We start from the raw sequence: 15455 nt of genomic DNA, 5'->3' as shown, positions 1-15455 counted from the left end.
GTGCTCTGCATTAATTCATAGTTCATTTTTATTTTTCCACGAACCATCACTACAATGGGTTGCTTTAAAAATCTTTCTTAATATTTTGTGCTCAAATATTCTCAATTGATTTTCATCAGTGGTTGAAGGGGTGCACGTTTCACATCCATATGTGAGCACTGGTCTAATTACTGTTTTGTAGATTTTAAACTTACACTCACGACTCAGTAACCTACTTTTCATTAAGTCTTTGTATGCACGCACTTAAATATATATATATATATATATATATATATATATATATATATTATATATATATATAATATATTATTACATATATATATATATATATATATTTATATATATTATTTTTATATATAGATTAAACAAACTACTATTAAGAGGTAGAGTCGTATAAACATTGTGTATAAGACCTTAATGTAACTGTTTTATTGGAAAAAAAACTGTTGTTGTCTACTATTTTATTTATAATTTCATTATGTTGTTTCACCTTTAAACCTTCCTTGGATTTCAACAACTATTTCAAAATCTAAACTAGCCAAAAGCACAGAATAAATAACAATCCGAATGCCTACTCTCAGATGCCGCCTCTGATGTGTATCAGGACGCGATCGCCATATTTAAACGGAAACAGACTTGGATTGAGAAAGTTGTGACAAGCTACGGTAGAACCGTAATTTAAATTTTTAGAGATTAATAATTTAGTAAATTTGAAATAATTTAGGGCCGATTATTCGAACGCTAATCAAAACTTGATTGTAATCAAATATTTAATTAAAATCAAATACGTCACAGCAGCTGTCAAATTTATTAAAAATGACTTAATAATATTTATTTGTAAATAAAAACATGAAATTAACATCAGAAAGAGTTTAATTATGGTTTATTTTAAATTATAACGCAAATTAATAAAATTGACAGAATGGCGGTATTAGATTTTTGTTTCGATACAGTGCAGCGACAACCGCTGATACGTATTTCGACGTATCAGCGAAGTAAGCTGTATCTTAGTAAGATACAGCTTAGTAGTATCTTATCCAGCTGTTTGTTTCGCAAATTTTAGGAAACACAGTGGTTAAGATTTGAATTTGGTTTCGCTAGGCAGAAATCGTTTTGATTTCTCTTTTTGTTAATAAAATTGAATAAATAAATCAGTCAACATAACCTCAAAATGTGACGTATTTGATTTTAATTAAATATTTTATTACAATCAAGTTTTGATTAGTGTTCGAAGAATCGGCCCTTAATCTATTCTTCAACTAAAAGTACGAATAAAATACTGTATATTATGTCTATAGTTGCCGTAAATAACTTAAACCCGGTTAATTTGTCTATGCTTACCAGATAAAATGTCACTGTATAGCACTGGTTCCGACTAAAACATGGCTGATTCCGTATGTGCGTGCTTATCTTGACAAGGCAGAGTGGGCATTCTGATTGTTTATTATTCTGTGGCCAAAGTGATCCCGTCGTTTTCAAGTTTATTATAAAAAAAGTGGTACAGTAGGCGATACTGTAGATTAGCGCGAAGCTTCATACTCCATACAAGTTTTCTATATGATTATTATTCTATTTCTGATTTTTTTTTGTATAAAGAATATAAAGATTTCCGGATTGCGCCAAGTTTTTCGATATCCTCCTTGATGTTTTCTTTAGGGCTTTCGAGGTATCAGTCTCCCGAGCCCCCAGACACTACTACATTGCATACACCATGCATTACTGCTACTGGGATCAGGGGACGCTTTATTTATACCGTTGATGGTGATAAATATGGTTCCGATGTGGGTTGGCGCGAACATTTTGACAGTAGGGTTTTGATTGGTCATCATGTCGAAGGTAACTGTTATGCCGTCATCTGTTTTATTGAGACAATTTGGCCTTCTTTCAATTTCTATAGATTCTCGGATAATTCTTGGTTTATAGAAGCGGAGGAAGCTATGGTTCTGGAGTTTTCAAATCAATTCTGTGATCTGTATGAAGATACAAGATACAAGAACAACTCCGTGTTGTTCATATTGGAATGTTATCTTTGATTGATCGGACAAGAGATGAAAATTTTTGTTAAGGAGTAAATATTGTCTTTATTCCTCTTGATTTAAGAATATTGTCGGTTTTGTCAGTGACACCTTTAGGTAGGTATCAGACTGATCGACCGACCACAACCAACCGTCCAACGGCGATCAACCAACTTTTGTATTTTTATTTTTAAACTCACATTACTCGTTTGTGTTCCATCGACCGACCGTCAAAACCACTTCAAAACGTCAGGAAGCTGTAGCAACATAACCACATTTTTTTTAATATTATTTTACGTGCTTTTTGTAGAAAATTGAATTGTGAATAGAATTGGCAGCGATAATTCTACTGATACATTGTTTATCACTTATTTATTTGAAGACGTCTTCGTAGGCATAGGGGACAGTTTGGGTGCGTGACATTAAAAAAAAAAAAACACCAAAAAGGGAGAATTCTTTGTGTTATATCCCATTCTATTAAATTTCAAAATTATTATCGCATGAGCAAGCCCAAATTTTATAGGTTAATTACAAATTTTGAAATGTCAATGGTCAATGTCATTGCTTAGAACAGTATAAATGAATGCGAAATGTTCCATATTCATCGACCAACGATAAAAAATTCCAACAAGTTCCGAATTTCAAAACTGGACGATGGACGGTCCACCAGTCTGACTTACGTATACAATTTTCATAGACTCGTAATGTTGGTCGAACAGTCTGATTCCTCCCTTAATGTAAGAAAGAAAAACTTTCGTATGATAAATGTCTGAGTCCTTGGGTTGAGATTGAATGGGAGATTGATGTCTTTGGATGCTCTTATTGATTTGATATTCGAGATAACAGTTTTGGATGAGGGCTTGTTTTTAAACGAGTGAGCTTGGGGGGTCTACTTGCATCATCGCAAAGGGCGTATTGATCTGGAGACAAGGGTATTAATGAACTGAATTAATTTGTGAATATGGATCATGTGAGTTGGCATGCAAGTAACGATTGGTATGGGTGGGTTTTCGATAAACAGTGTGATGGAAACTTTATAATTGGTTTTTATTTATGATAACGTCGAGAAACGGAAGGGATTAATCAGTTTTAACCTCCATCGTGAACTAAATACTAGGATGTACATCATTCAGATGGGTTTGAAAAGACACCAAAGTATCCCTGCCATGGGACCAAATGAAGATGTATCGTCAACATATCGTAGTCAACATGTGCGTGTGAGCATTGATGTTGATAGTGCTCGGGTCTCGAAGTCCTTCCATAAAATATATTGGCAATTACTGGAGATAGTTTGGATCCCCTTTTCTTCCCACGGCAGGGATGTTTTGGTGTCTTTACTCCATTTAACGAATTTGTCAACTTATAATATTTATATAACGTATCCAATCAATTATTTACTCCGAGGTGTTGAACCGGGTTTGTGTCTTAGCGCTGTGAAAAAAGATTTCTATTTATAAGTATTTAGTATTAGCATTTAGTATTATTTTTATATTTCTTATTTAAGTTGGTTTGTAACGATATATTTTGCCTACCATAGGGGATTACTATTAGGGGTAGAAGATGGGGGAAAGAAATTCTTGGGGCGAAGATAGGGTGAGCAAAATAAACGCTACTTGTGCGAACGGGCACTCAAGGCTTTGGTAGGAGAGCTGCGGTCGTGGATAAGTAAAAGACAAGGGGGTTTGGATTGGGGCAACTACAAAAAAATGAAATAAAGGGTCATAAATCTCTTGGGACAAACACGCGCTATCTCAGAGTGAAACACCTCAAGAAATTTAATATAGGGCGCCACTTGAGGTGCCTAATTATACCTATTACAACCAGCTAGTTGTAACTGGAGATATAATTATTAAACATAAAAAAATATATCTTTTCCAAATAGAAACTCAAAAAAAGGGTTTGTTAAAAAAAATAAACAAAATGTTGAAAAACAAAAACGCGCTATCTCAGAGTTGTCACCACAAACAGTTACAAAATATAGAGAACACAAGAATGCTCAAAAAAGACAATACAAAATTATAATGGCAATAGCTGCAAAATACAAAAATACAAAAAAAACTTACATGTTTCATCTGTTTACAATTTCCAGGAGTTGAAGATACTACAAAAACTTACAAAATTTACATGTAAGCTAACCTTTCTTTTAAAGAAAACAAAACAAATCAAAAATGCTAAAACGGGCTGTCATAAATTAACATTAAATTTAAAAAAAAAACTGAACAAATAAATTGACAGCTAAAGTCAAACCATAAAATTTACTACTTTAAATATTACAAATTCTTTTTTGTATGAAAGCAATTATTACTTTTTTTAAAAAATGTTTGCTTTACTTTAAATTTACACAAAAAAATGTTACCTGGATTTCACTATTCGCACATAACTCTGGAACTTGTTACATCTCTGGACTGAAACTGCAACAGGACCAAAAAAAATATTTCTATGCTCAGGAACGAAAATCTGACGTGGATGGAGTTGAATCCTGGACACGAACAAAAGGGACTGGATCTCACACTGCAAATTGGATCGACCATTTGAGACCGAAGCCGGCACTGAGCACAAAACTTATGACTCTGCCTCTTAATTAGACGATTAACTGCTACTAAAATTGATTTCCATAACGTAATACGAAGATTTCCCTGAAAAGGGACAAAAACAGAAAACTACAAATTCAACGTGAATTTGGACATGACGCTGGACCACTGGAGATCACCGCGGCTCCAACGAAAGTGACGAAATTATCTTTAAAAATTGCTCGCATAAGTTAGAACAAACAAAGCACTTAGCGTATAAACTAAACACAACGGAAATTAAGACGTAAATTAATTTGAAAACGCAATATCGGGCGGTTTGAACAAAGAAATATCGAAGAATTTGCGCCTGTTACATAAATAAACAATAAAATTATTCATGATCGGCGGCGGCGACCTAAAAAGAACGAACGAAAGATTATATTGGTTTTAAATTGAAGGATACGAACTAAGAAACATTGAAAAAATTCTTCGTTATTCTAATGCATATGTAAGGGGATTTCAATTAACACATATACGAGGGGATTCCAATAAATTTAAAATGCTACAGGTTAGGGCCCTGAATGAAGAGTATAAAAAGAGGTCAATTTAATGTTTCCACTACCTATATATGTATGTGCGTGCATAAGTGTGTATATGTGCGCATATGTATTCGTATATTTAATGTTGTAGCAAACAGTATTTATTATATATCGTGGCTGAATGGATCAATAATCCAAAGCCATTAAAAAAAAAAAAATTATTTACACTCATCTTGACAATAATTCAGCTGTCGGCAAGTTCTTACCCATAGCCTCGTTCCCTGTTCACAAGGACAGGAACACTGACACTTTGAAAAAAATATATTTTAACTAGTACCAATCATCTGGTTAGATCCTGTTTCACTTATGACAGTAGAGGTTCGTACCTGATATCATTTATCATCCAAATTTCAGTCATATATGAATATTCTTTCTTAAGTTATACTACTTCAAATAAAAAGTAATTCGTTAACCATTCTTTTATTTTATGTACTGCCCAGGAATTTGTGGGTTGCTTATTTAAAATTTCCGAATGGTATGGGGTATTATCCAAAACTATAAACAGTTTTTCTTTCCAACATTTTACAAACATCTCTGTGTTCATGTTATCGTAATAACCAGCTGATTTTGATTTTGTCGAAAACACACTAGGTTTCTGCTCTATCAATAAAACCATGTTTTCTTTTTCATTTCTTTCGCAAAGTAAACAATATAAAAAATGCCTTTAACAAGAACTGGAACTGTCATAAAGAATGATGAAGATAATATGGTTACAGGAAGCTGAAATGATATGAGACATGGTAAATATACTTTAACGAGCTGCATTATGTGCTGGTAAATCAACTCTGGCAGAAATATGTGTATCTTACGGCGGATCTTAATAAAAAATCATACACTCGAAGAAGTGTCAAAAGCTATCCGGACACTATAAACAACAAAGCCCCAGGAAACGGCGATATTTGACAAATGGAAAAGAAACTTCAGTACATTTTTTTGTCAACTATTCCGCCACATATGGAAGGAGGAGCTAGTACCGACCCCCTGCAAAGTGTTATCCTAATACTATAGTAAAGATTGAGTGAATAGGTGAAATATCGAATAGGGGACTATTGGTTTGAGTTTGGGAAAAAAAATAATCACCATCTAATGGTGGATATAATATTCATTATACGATGATTATTGAAGAAATGTTCGGAATACAATAAAACCATTACACCACCTCTTTATAGATTTTAAAAAGAAACATATGATAACATCGTATGAGTGTAGCTCGGAGAGAAGACATTAATTAATCTCGCAAAAGCTTTAGAAAAGCTTTTGTAGAAGTGCATTAAGACTTGAAGAAAAACTGTCGATCTTCTATATAATAAATAGTGGCCTAAACAGGGAGATGCCCTATCTCCACTCCACATTAACATCGCTTTTGCAGAGCATCGTATGAAAAATGTGATATAGGGGGAAATACAGCTATTAGTGTCAAAGATAATTTTATTTTATTAAAAAGAATAATTAGTCAGGTCAGTTAAAGAAAATGTATCCAAAGTATAATTTTAAACTGCTATCAGCAGTAAAAATTCAAAACGACTCGTCACCCCCATTCCAAATACATAGAGGGTTAAGGCAGGGAGATGCGCTGGCGTGTCAGCTTTTTAATGTCGCCTTAGAAAAAGTTATACGAGACGCTAATTTAGATAGTAGGGGAACAATATTTAATAGATCAGTCCAAATTCTAGCATATGCAGACGACGTGGACATTATAACAAGAACTAGGGCGAGAACTGCGGAAATCCTAACCGAGCTAGTAGCTCGGTTAGCTAGCAGCAGAACGAATGGGGTTACAGATAAATCAAAATAAAACCAAATTCATGGCGACTAACACAAACACAAGAGCTGGAAATGTTAACACAAATTTAATTATCAATGACCAAAACTTCGAAGCAGTCAGAGTTGATATATCTAGGGACATCGGTTAACCCCAATACTAACACATCTGAGGAAATAAAAAGGCGAATAATAATTGTAAACAGGTGTTATCATGGTCTATCAAAGTACTTAGCTAACAAACGTCTGTCTCAAAAAACTCGTATAAGACTGTATAGAACACTGATAGTCCCCGTTCTCACATATGGATCAGAGGCATGGACGCTAACGAAAACAGATGAATCCACTCTACCGATTTTTGAAAGAAAGGTGCTACGCAAGATATTCAGAGCGGTCTGTGAGAACGGAATATGGAGGCGTAGATATAACTTTGAACTGCAAAATATCTACAAGCATACGTTTGGTGGTAAAGATATTACCACTATAATTAAGCGAAACCGCCTGCAGTGGGCAGGACGTGTAGCCCGGGCCCCTGAGTCAAACATGATAAAAAAGATTCTAACAGCGCAACCCGTGGGATTGAGAAGACGGGGTAGACCAAAGCTGAGGTGGATGGACGGGGTAACACAAGATGCCGAGAAGATCGGAGTCGGCAACTGGAAAATGCAATCGAGGGACAGAATTGAATGGTTTAGAAAGCTTGAGAAGGCCGAGGCCCTCTAAGGGCTGTAGCACCAAGATGATGATGATAATTTTAAACAAATTTTATTTTACAACATATAAAACTGAGCAATTCGATTAAATTACAAATTCTTCATTGCATAATTTTTAAAAAGTTGACAATACAGTTCTGTCTCCAATGGTAGCTTTTTAACGTAAGAGAAAAACAGCAGTATACATTGTGCTTGCCAACTGGCATTTAGCAGTAAGAAAGAATATCGAATGTTTGAATAAATTTAAGGTCAACTTTGTCTATAATTTTACTTTATTTATTACATCCCATTATTTCTACAATAAATTTTCTGTTCCAGTAAAATTTTTATAGTTGGTTTGTATTTTAGGTTGTGCTCAAGAGGAGAACAAAATGTTAATTATGGATACGTTACATTCGTCTCCTAAAGGAAAATATATAGGTCAACACGCTGAAGGAAAAATATTGAATAAAAATATAGAAGTTAAGACTGGACAAAAACCTTACACGTGTGAAATTTGTTTTAAGGAATTTAATGAATCAGGAAGTTTGAAAAAGCATTTCAGAGTTCACACTGGAGAAAAGCCTTACAAGTGCGAAATTTGTTTTAAGCAGTTTAGTGATAAAAGTAATTTAAAAACACATTTGAGAATGCATAGTGGTGAAAAACCTCACAAGTGTGAAACTTGTTTAAAGCAGTTTTCTCGGATGAATATTTTAAAAGATCATTTAAGGGTGCACACTGGAGAAAAACCTCACAAGTGTGAAATTTGTTCAAAGAAATTTACAACAACAAGTCAGTTAAAAACTCATTCGGTAGTACACAGTTTAGAAAAACCTCACACATGTGAAATTTGTCTCAAGCAGTTTACTAATTTAAAAACACATTTGAGAACGCACACTGGAGAAAAACCTTACACGTGTGAAATTTGTTTAAAGCAGTTTACTGATCGAAGTAATTTAAAAACACATTTAAAAATCCACAGTGGAGAAAAACCTCATAAGTGTGAAATTTGTTTAAAACAGTTTATTACAACAAGTCAGTTAAAAACACATTGGAGAATGCACAGTGGAGAAAAACCTCATAAGTGTGAAATTTGTTTAAAGCAGTTTACTACAATAAGTCAGTTAATTTCTCATTCGGGAATACACAGTTTAGAAAAACCTCACAAGTGTGAAATTTGTTTAAAGCGGTTTACTACAACAAGTCAGGTAAAAACTCATTCGGGAATACACAGTTCAGAGAAACCTCATAAGTGTGAAATTTGTTTAAAGCAGTTTGCTACAATAAGATATTTAAAAACCCATTTAGGAACGCACACTGGAGAAAAACCTCATAAGTGTGATATTTGTTTTAAACAGTTTAGTGCAGCATTTAGTTTAAAAACACATTTGAGAACGCACACTGGAGAAAAACCTCACAATTGTGTAATATGTTTGAAGCAGTTTAATACAATAAGTTCTTTAAAAAGACATTGGAGAACGCACACTTGAGAAAAACTTGAAGATGTGTGACATTTGTTTTAAACAGCTTTTCACTGACGCTGAAGCTTCATTGTATTTGCTGACCGTTTTTGTTTCTTACGCCCAGTATCCAATCGTTTTATGACCATTTGCTTTGTAAGTCCCCATTAGTCCGTCCATCACCAGATCCTACAGTAGGAGGGACATAACTGCCCCGTGGGCATCCTTTGGCGACCCGGGTTAACACGGTATCTCTATTCGTAATCCTACCAAGTCTATAGTAAGCTTTGTAGTTCTCCTTCAGATTCCTGCAGGACTATTTATCTATAGAGAATCCCAGGTGCTGGTCCCCTTCTACATTTTACTACTTAACATGGCCAGTTTTGTGTCCTCAGCATCGGGTTTAGATGCTGAAGGCGCATCCTGATCACCTGTGAATTTATGAATTCTGGCTCAGGGAAAAAGACCAGGTCTCTGGTTCTCACCGAAAGGATCTTGAATTCGACCACTGTCCATCCACTTCCAGAGAGTGTCCAACCCTCCAGCCTTTCTGAGCTAGTTCGTTCTAACCTCATTTGCACCGGTCAATAATAGAACCGATTTGTTAAATGAGAATCTTTCAGATTGAGAAACACTGTCACTGCCCAAAGGAGGAGCATAGAGGACTTCCGACAGTTTGATTTTTACCAAGCCTCCCTGTCTTTGGCTCAATGTATAATCGTTATGGCGTTTGTATATCACCACCATCCTGATGACCTTCGCCGCTTCGCTGTAGTTCACCGCTTTCGAGACGATTTTACGGTTCTTGGCTAATTCTTGTCACTTTTAAGAATCTGAGACTCGGAGCAGCGTGTTTTAACCCAAATGCCCCTGATCTCATTTTGTTCGAATTTTGCTGTAGAGCCATAGTACGGATGTAAATAATCTATTATTTTTATATTCTTGGTATATGCAATAAAGAGTATTTTATATATTACTTTACATATTTATTACAAATGTCCAATAACCCAAATATCATATGCTAAAAAAATAAACACATAGTTTTTTAAGCATAGCTTTCTTATGGTCGCTACGGACGGAGTGGTCGATTGCACTGAGGTGTAAAAAATATGCGTGTTTATTAATAAACTAAGAATAATGTAAAATCGATTGAAATTGAATCGAATGGAATAATTTAAATTAAAATCCATCGCTCCCTGCGCAGATCATAAAAAAAGCAATGCTTGCCTTTCTCGGTCGCTCCCAAAGGGCCACATCCCATTTTTAATAAGGAATTGAATATAATTCATCATGCAGGTATATGCAACAATATTTGTTGAAATTTGGTCCATTCAATGGTAAACAGTCTAACCCTTTTCTACAACAAACAACATTTTTTTTAAGATTTCCAGGTTATGAACTAGTGAAAAGAAAGCGGAACTTTTTATAACTGGCCATACAACATTATTACATAATATATTGAATTGTTTCTCTGGTTGTGTATTGTTAAACCATTTAATAATTTCCATTTTTCAATTGAGACTTCAAAGTCTAGCTGTTGACTTTTACATTATATTCCACTAATGTTAGTTAAGAATTACGGTATTTTTTTTTCTAAAAATTTTTATTTAGAAATATTAATTACGTTTTTTTCTTTTAATGCTTGTGTCTATTTTTACCATAAAATTTGTGCACCCCCTATAGTATTTACTAGACACCGCCGTGCCGCCTCTGAGAACAAGTTTTCTAGCATGCGCAGAAGTCACAGAATATTTCAATTTAATCAATAATTTTCAATATGGAGCATAGTACATAAAAAGAAATAGTAGTGCAAGAGAGATAGGGCAGCGGGGAAGTTTGTTTGGACGATTCCAGTTGTACGTAATGGCGGCGGCGCTACAGTCACTCTAGGTGGGGGTATGAGACGCATGTGCCGTGGAAGAATTGAAGTTGAAGAATGAAGGTTGGTGTTGTGTTGGTCTGTTGGTATATTGTATTATTTGTATTGTACGCCATTGAAATATTGCAAGTTGAATTTTGTTTTGTTTTGTCTTTGTTGTAATCATCTTATTGATTGTTGATGATTGTTGATCGTTAAAATGGAACAAAATAAAAGAAAAGAAAAAGCCAACCATGTTGTGTTCCTGGTTGTAAGGACCACACAAGCAGTAGATTTCGTTTTCCAAATCCGAAAAATGAAATGGACACGTTGGAATGGTTGAAAGTAATTAAGAGAGGAGTATTAAACAATTATACACCTCTTACTGTTTACAATAAATTTCGTGTTTGCTCTAGACATTTTACAGACGAAGATAAAGTGGATTTTTACCAGCAATAGGTAAGCACTGTACCTCATAGCAAATGTTTGTTAGCAAACTTAAATTAAATAATATTTTGTATGTTTAAACTGTTATTGTTTAAATTAATGTTAATCCTATCATATGAATCTTACTTATATATTTTAAAATCATCAAAACTTATAAATCTAATTGTACTTAATTGTATTCCGCAAATATGACTTTGATTTTTAATATAAGTATTATGAATATTAATTGTAGTTAATTATTATAAATTTTGATGGGCCTTCTGGGCAACATATTATTTGGGTTCATTTCTGATGATGATAAAGATCAAGATATCTAGTACTTGTTTATTTATTAGTCCAACAGATTTATTTATTGGTTATGTTCTGTTAAAATATTGTATTTAAATTTCAGGCTCTCAGAATGCAGCAGATATTGAAGAAGAAGAAACTCAAACTATAAGGTTTATTGACGTACATGGTAATATCAAATATTCTATATTCTTTGGTAATATATTATAAAAATATGTCTTTACATTTTTCATTCAGTAAGTGTGCCAGATGCTATAACCACTTTCAAAGCTTTGCTTATAAATAATTTTATATCTTTTCATTCACCTGAAAGCAATTGTGAAAATGATGTTAGTGAGGGAGCATTAGATGCATTAGGTTTTTTTTAACAGGTGAGGTATTACCAGGTTGTAAACCTTTGGCACCTGAAGTGAATGTTTCACTTCCTCTTTCAGTTTCAAATGTTGTGAGAACTCAGGTGGGAAGGTGTACTGTAACCTATGTTGCAGGATATGTAGCAAAGAAAGTATTGAAGGTTTCCTGTGAGCAATGTAAATATAATATGTTATTTAGAGTAAAGAAAGAGGATACAGATTTCATTGAAATTGAATTGTTTAAATTTTTCACCATTCAACTGTAAAATCCATTCAAATACAGGTATAAATATATGTAAATTTATTGTTAGACTTTCTCTGTATATGTGGTGTAAAAGTGTAAATGCAATTGTAAATGGCAGAGACCAGAAGTTTATTAACTTACTTAAAAATAAACCAGACTACACTATGATAGATCCTATGAAATTAGTAGCTCACAGAAAATATGAAAGTAGGAGAAAACAATTTTGTAAGTACAGGTCATAAGTGTAATTAAATTATTTCCAGTATAAAACTGTACAATTTGTATGTTATTCATTCTTGTTTACAGTTTCATATTTCCATTTTGTTGTAAACAAATAAAATTGTGTTTTCTATTTACTGGACTCATATGGAATCTTTAAAATTCTTTTTATTGTTTTACATATATCTTCATCATCAAACATTTTCCATCTGCTCCTGAATCTAGGTCTTTCACAATTGCTTTCATCTGTATCTACCTTGTCTTATAGAACAAGGGTGAACAGTTTGGGAGAAATGCTATGTCCTTGTCTCGCTCCCCATTGTAGTACATAGTTACATATTTTACTTTAATTATACATAATCACATATTTTCCTTTTATTATACATAGTTACATATTTTACTTTAATTATACTTAGTTACAAATTCATGAAATTCAAAGAAATTGCATATAATTTGTGAACACTGTGTATTTAAAAATTCTCCTTTGATGTAAGTTCTGGAAAGAATGTTACTTACTCTTTGTTTACAAAGGTTTTCAAAACATTTTAATTGTAAATGAATGAGATATTTCACTCGCCATTGTAGTACATAGGTACATATTTTACTTTAATTATACATGGGCACATATTTTACTCATAAACATAGTTTATTTTTTATTTATATATGTTTGTGTGTAAAATACATTAGATACATAATAAATCTCTAACATATACACACACACACACACACACAGATATATATATATATATACATACACAAACATACAAATAGCATAGCAAGACTAAAGAGCCTCATGCTGCTCTGCACTATTCAGTAAATATATAGATGAAACTAGCCTCCCATAGCACATCAGCGTGGTATGGGGGGGAGGGTGAGGAAAGCCTGGGGAGCATTGGGGCTCGAAGGAGTGGTCCCTAATTTACTAGGACCAATCTTTCTCACCTCAATGAATTGTATGCCTGAATGTCCATATGGGTATGCAAGTCTCCGCAGGTAGGGCTTACTTATTTCGGTTGCTGCTTGTGTGTAATTCCATATATCATTTTGCAGGTTGCAGTGAATAGATGGTTAAGTTCAGAATGGAGCCTAGTTTCGTGGATACAGGTGAAGACCACCACAATGGCAGTGATGACGATCTTTATAATTTATTATATCTCTGTGATTCCTCAAATTTTGTAAATTACAGAAATAAATAAATTTTTAAGAATATCTGTTTTTTATGTTGATGTTTTAATTTAATGGAAAACAGATATAGTCACAAAATAATAAATAAAAACTTTTCCTGTGCCAAAACATATGTCTCTATCTGATATGTTATACATTTATGGTAAACAAAATTGCATAAGTGTATACTACATTTTTGGACAGAGAATATATTTTGGCATAGAATAAGTTTTTATTTATTATTTTATGACTATATTTGTTTTCTATATAATATTCGGAACATTTTGAATTTCCCGCCTAAAATTCAGAAATTTATTTTTTGAATTTCCCGCCTAAAATTCAGTATATCCTTTTTGAATTTCCCGCCTTAAATTCAGAACCTACATTTTGAATTTGCCGCTAAATTTTTAGTTCCCGATTCCGAACTTATTTGGCGCTAGAAACTCTCTCCCCACTTTTTCTCCGGCACTTACCTTACTAGGGGGGGTATATACTATGATATGGAGAAACTAACCGAAAAATTGACGCATTGTCGCATTCATTGATTAAACATTATATAAATTAGGTCCTAATAATGCACAGTCACGGTATATTCTAAAGAATTCTTTTAGCATTAAACTGTGGCATAGTTCAGAATAGCACAATTTAATGCTTATTGTGCCGAAGATTTCCTCTTAAAATTTATTTATAGTGATTTTATTTGTGTAAACTGAAATTGACAAATAAATTAAATTTAATAATATGGAAATAAAACAAGAAGCTAGTGAGAAAACTTGTAAAATAGAAACAGTAACATGTGATGGTCCCTTGACTACTTTCAAAATTGAAATTACAGAAGAATCCAAAACAGAAACTGAATACGATGCATTTGATTATTTAGACTTAAACGATTTGCCAGTAAATACTGAAGTAGAACAAGATAAATATAAATTTACACTATTGCAAGAAAAGCAAACAACAATTGAAGAAAGTAAGTAAATTTGTTTTCTTAAAGTGGAAGTCACTTCAACGCAAAAAACTTTAGCTCCACAGTCCTATTTTGTTCAATCGTTTGGTGTCAGATATAAAGGAAAAATGAATCTAAAAAAGAATTTTGATAATTTAGTATTGATATCGCATAGAAGCATTGGTAATTGATACATTGATTATCAATTTTAATCAGTTACTGATAGACATCCTGATCTTTTATTTATTGGACAGTCCTAAAGTATGTGTCCTGTTTCAATCTGTCTGCATTCACAGTATGGATTGAATGTTGATTTTATATAAATGTACTCCTGTCAAGAAATGACCAGTCCTCCTCATTCTTATAATGGTAGTGATATGATGCATATCTATGTACAGGGTTTTGTCAAACCATGGTTTATTAGGAAAAAATGTTACATGTTGTTATACTACTTAACTTTATATCGAAAAGATAATTATTTTGATGCATAGCATATATTTTATTTTTTAATAATTGGATGATATTATATGTCACTTAATTCAGTATTAGTAGTAGTAGTAATCTTTATTTCAAAAATTATACACACATATATACAAAGACATACACAAACATATATGTAGAGTGAAATACATGTCAAAACAAAGAAAAAGATTAGAGAAATTCTGTTACATATTTGAATTCATAAAACCAATTACTTTGTATGGTTCAATTATAACAGTAATTTATGCACAGATTTTTTATACTGAGTTAAGTAGTTTTGGTATTACCCCAATGTCAGGGCAATTTTTTAAAGAATCTCATGCAGTAGGTAATAAATATTTGGAATATTTTTCTGTCACAGTCAATCTGTGAATGGTGTAAATATACTTAATCTCCCTATTGTTATAACTATGTGT

At 33.1% G+C, this 15455-nt stretch overlaps 1 protein-coding gene across 5 annotated transcripts in view; it reads left to right on the top strand.

The window, feature by feature from the left end:
• Positions 1–15455, top strand: part of LOC140443376 (uncharacterized) — a 49737-nt gene that overhangs the window by 17147 nt on the left and 17135 nt on the right. For 2 of the 5 annotated variants that reach the window (XM_072534637.1, XM_072534630.1), the window contains exon 1: positions 14126–14583. The exons of 1 other annotated variant lie outside the window; for it this stretch is intronic. In XM_072534637.1, the coding sequence (XP_072390738.1) occupies positions 14355–14583 (229 nt within the window). In that variant the 5' untranslated portion in view covers positions 14126–14354. Of the gene's footprint in view, positions 1–7946; positions 9975–14125; positions 14584–15455 lie in introns of those variants that run through there. 2 more of the 5 variants (XM_072534644.1, XM_072534653.1) reach the window with 2 other exon arrangements.

Source organism: Diabrotica undecimpunctata, chromosome 1 (assembly GCF_040954645.1).
Source record: "Diabrotica undecimpunctata isolate CICGRU chromosome 1, icDiaUnde3, whole genome shotgun sequence".
Classification (NCBI taxonomy): domain Eukaryota; kingdom Metazoa; phylum Arthropoda; class Insecta; order Coleoptera; family Chrysomelidae; genus Diabrotica; species Diabrotica undecimpunctata.
Note: the sequence above shows the minus strand (reverse complement) of the source record. Positions and strands in the feature narration are given on the sequence as shown.